The sequence below is a fragment of the Epinephelus moara genome, chromosome 7 (genome assembly GCF_006386435.1).
Source record: "Epinephelus moara isolate mb chromosome 7, YSFRI_EMoa_1.0, whole genome shotgun sequence".
Lineage (NCBI taxonomy): Eukaryota > Metazoa > Chordata > Actinopteri > Perciformes > Serranidae > Epinephelus > Epinephelus moara.
In genome coordinates, this window is record NC_065512.1 from 19286514 (window position 1) to 19290468 (window position 3955).

At 43.5% G+C, this 3955-nt stretch overlaps 1 protein-coding gene across 2 annotated transcripts; it reads left to right on the forward strand.

Moving 5' to 3' along the window:
- Positions 1-1975: 1975 nt before the first annotated feature.
- On the forward strand, positions 1976-3400 carry LOC126393085 (NAD(P)H dehydrogenase [quinone] 1-like). 2 transcript variants are annotated; one of them, XM_050048944.1, is made up of 6 exons: positions 1976-2046; positions 2191-2358; positions 2437-2567; positions 2642-2755; positions 2836-2937; positions 3047-3400. In XM_050048944.1, the coding sequence occupies exons 1-6, from the start codon at positions 2043-2045 to the stop codon at positions 3344-3346; spliced, it is 819 nt and encodes a 272-aa protein (XP_049904901.1). In that variant the 5' UTR covers positions 1976-2042; the 3' UTR covers positions 3347-3400. The 2 variants fall into 2 exon arrangements, with proteins under 2 accessions (XP_049904901.1, XP_049904902.1); XM_050048945.1 differs by having other exon boundaries at positions 1983-2046; positions 2194-2358.
- The last annotated feature ends 555 nt before the right edge of the window (positions 3401-3955 follow it).

Sequence of the window (3955 nt, forward strand, 5' to 3'; positions counted from 1 at the left end):
AAGTGTGAATTCGCAATGGCTGCAGCCACCATGTCAAATTTCAGCCTCGTAGGCCAGAAAAACTGTGGCCAATAAATGGTGGAGAAATTTTTGTTGACTGACCAACCAGCCACAAAAGAGTGAGCTATAGAGCTGCTGGTTGCACCTCAACAGTAATTATATGCACATGACAAGCACAAGATGATTAGAGAGCAGTGTAAACAAAGAAAAAGCAACATTTCTCCATGCCACAGAAGTTTAATAAAGACAATATTTTGATACTACATGGAACCTTGCCAGGTGAAATATTTGGAAAATGGAAACTAAAATAAGATAAAAACAAAGTTAACGACACTCACTTCCAACTGATGCTCTGGTTTAGGGGCCTCTTAAACCCTTAAGGCCCCTGATAGGCCAGTTTGGTAAATAAGTCTGAGTTCTGCTTGTCACATTTCCAAAAAATAATATATTTTACCTCTGTAGCATCTGAATACTGCAGCAACTTATCCAGTAAGTGCAATAGATGTGAGCATTATATTGAGCAAACAGCTGTAATTCCCCACATTAGCCACATGAGGGCACTGTGGGCTACACTTTCACATCATTATCCAGCATTTATTTAATGACAAACAAGCTTAAAACCTCTGTGCATACAATATGTGTATGTACCTTCTTAAAGCCCCTATATACTCTATAATGCACGGCTGTGGTTTTGTGTAAAGCATCACCTAAAGGTGGGCTGCAGATGTTCCGTCAAGCCTCGAGCAGCACACGCCAAATACCTGACATGTAGAAAGTGTGAAACATACTTGGGAGCACTTCATGCAATGTTGCAACAAATCAGTCCGGGATCACGTAGCTCAATACATCACAAAGCGTGAAAACACACCTCCAGGCAAAACACATGATCCCTTCCCGTCACAACAGAGGGAATGCAGCCAGAGGCTTAATGTGAAGCACAGCGAGGACCAACACTGGTGTGGGGATGGTGTAAAAAACACAGAGGCCGCAGACATGAAAGGAGTAGGCCTCATAAACACCAGAATGCCTCATAATTTTGAATTTGAACAATGCGTGTAGCAATGTGACAAATACCTACCGACCTCTGAAACTTAAAATGTCAGTGAGAGAGAAAAAGGAGACAACAGAAAGAAATCTGACAAAGTGCATCCATATGTCTCACTCATGAGGTAGCTTACATGTATGTGCGCCTATGTGCTAATATGTAGCAGTTGTTTATTAAACCCACCGCCCCACAGTGGCTGGATAGATGGGACTTAGGGGGTGATTTTGGTCCCAGATGTGTGCCAGCTCATGTCTCACGCCTTTGATGTCCAATGCTGAGTCCATTTTTTTTTTTTTTTACAGGGCAACATTCGTGAGCAGACTCGACCGCAGGCAACTGTTTCTTTAGAGGAAAGTAATATAAAGAAAAACAGAGCTGGAAACCAGCAACAGTAGAGTGAGAGGATCACTCAGCCACATCTGCTTCATGTGGTTGGAAGACATCAGGAGTGGCACACAATTTTCAAACATCTTGCACACAGACAGACACAGACAGACACAGACAGACACGCATGCTCTCAAATATCCACACAATCGCTGTGTAAAAGACACAAAAAACGGAGACAGGCATCATCTCTGTCTCCTTCTGGTTAGACTAAAATGGGAAAAGCAGACATTGCCTTGAATGAGATGGTGTAAATACAGGAGTGTTATTGTAAGTTAATCCTGTAGTTACAACAGGAAGATTTTGCAGCTGGATTCACTGATACAAACCTAAATATTCTTGGCTTTTAGTTGCACATATTTTCCACTCCCCTTTTAAAAATGCTGTCCAAGCTCAATAAAAGATGTGTAGATATGTTGATGAGTCCTGGAAGATGCCAGCTGATTGATGACCTTGATTACTGATTGACAGCACCTGTGAGAGTGCAAATGAGCCAGAGGGCTTGGTGTATTTAAACAGCGTGCTGAGTGTTGATCTGGGATGAGCTGCTCTTTCCAGCAACTCACCAGCTAATTTAAAGCTCATCATTCACAGTTTGACATCTTGCTTCAGAATGGGTGAGTTTGCAGCTCTGTGCTCTTGTATTTGCTGAGAGTTTTGACAGTATGTGAAAGGTTGGAGCTCCTAAATTGCACTAGTGTTTAACTCGCAAGCTTTCAGATCTAATGTGTGTTAACTCTAATCTTTATTTCTTGGTTTAGCAGCAAAGAAAGTGTTGATCGTGTATGCCCACCAGAGCTCTGGCTCATTCAACGCTGCAGCCAAAAATGCTGCTGTGGAGGTTCTAACAGCTCAGGGCTGCACAGTAGCAGTATCTGACCTATACGCCATGAAGTTTAAAGCCACTGCTACAGCTGAGGACATCAATGGTATATAAATATCTCACTGACATACAGAATGCTTTCTATTGGCCTTCAGACTTACAGGAGTGTATTTTGTCACTGCAGGAGAAGTCAAGAATGTGGATCATTTCCGTTACGCAGAGGAGACCAAACTGGCATGGGAGGAAGGAAAACTATCTGCTGACCTCACTGAGGAGCAATGCAAACTCACTGAGGCAGACCTCGTCATCTTCCAGGTAGAGCTGGAGTGACAGTAATGTTTGTGTGAAGCCCTCTGTGTAAAACTAAAATTTTAAATTCTACTTTTCAGTTCCCCATGTACTGGTTCACTGTTCCTGCAATCATGAAGGGCTGGATGGATCGGGTGCTCACACTGGGCTTTGCCTACTCACAAGAGAAGCGATACAGCCAGGGAGTCTTCAAGGTAAAGGTCAAAATAGAGGTTTGCATTTTATGGTTTAAAGGGTTTTTTCCCTCCCTGTAATTTGTTGGCTTTCTTCCCAGAACAAGATGGCCATGCTGTCCTTCACCACTGGGTCTCAGGAGTCCATGTTCAGTGCTGATGGCATTAATGGAGACATGAATGTCACACTGTGGCCCCTGCAGGTACTGCATCAGGATGAATGGGTTTAACCAAGCGTTAAATTAGCTGTTAACGGTGGCAAACATAACATTCCAAATGACTACATCAACACTAATGTGTTTCTCCTTCCAGAATGGCATCCTGCACTACTGTGGCTTCCAGGTTCTGGCTCCTCAGATCTTCTGGGCCCCGTCTCACGTTGCCCCTGAGGTGCGTGGCACCATGCTGGAGGGCTGGCGTACACGGCTGCAAGGTCTCCTAGGCGAAAAACCACTTTCCTTTATTCCCTTGGACTGCTTTGATAAGGAGAAGGGTTACCAGCTGAAGCCAGAGGTCCACGAGAAGCATGCTGCCAAGGAGTTTGGACTGACTGTGGGGATCCATCTGGGAAAGGCACTACCACCTAACAACCAAATTAAAGCTGGAGTCTAAATGTCAAGCAAGTCTTTTAAATTATGTGGTGGAAAATAAAGGCTACTGCATGTACCTGCTGATGTTTCTCAGAAGTTATTTTTAGTTTAAGGTGCTGGCTCCATGTTGCACAGAACTTTTGAGCCCATCTATTGTTTGAGGTTTTGCTTACTGGGAAAATTTTACAACATGACATTAAAATGGCCTACAACTGTTTCCAGAGGATAACTCATAGCAGTAGCCAACCTCCTGCCCCTTGTATATTTCAGTGCCCCCGAGAGAGGACATGAGAACCTGTCCAATAATCTCTTAATCATTGAAATCATTATCTGGCATTCAAGGGGGCCTGAGGCTCACATTTTAAAAGGAGTGCTGTGTGGCACTACTTGACAAAGGTGAAGATGGGTGCCATATAGCAACAAAACAGGTTCCTGTGATTATGAGCCAAAGAACCACTTGGGGCAAGGAGGTGAAAGACAAGTCATTGGGGTCATATTGCATCATGTCACTGGGGTAATTCACATGCAGTTTCAGAAGGGCTCAATAGCTGGCGTGCTGTGAAAAAACATGAGGATGATTTTGTTTCACTGATGTCCACAGTTGACCTTGGTTCAGAATATATAAAATTTT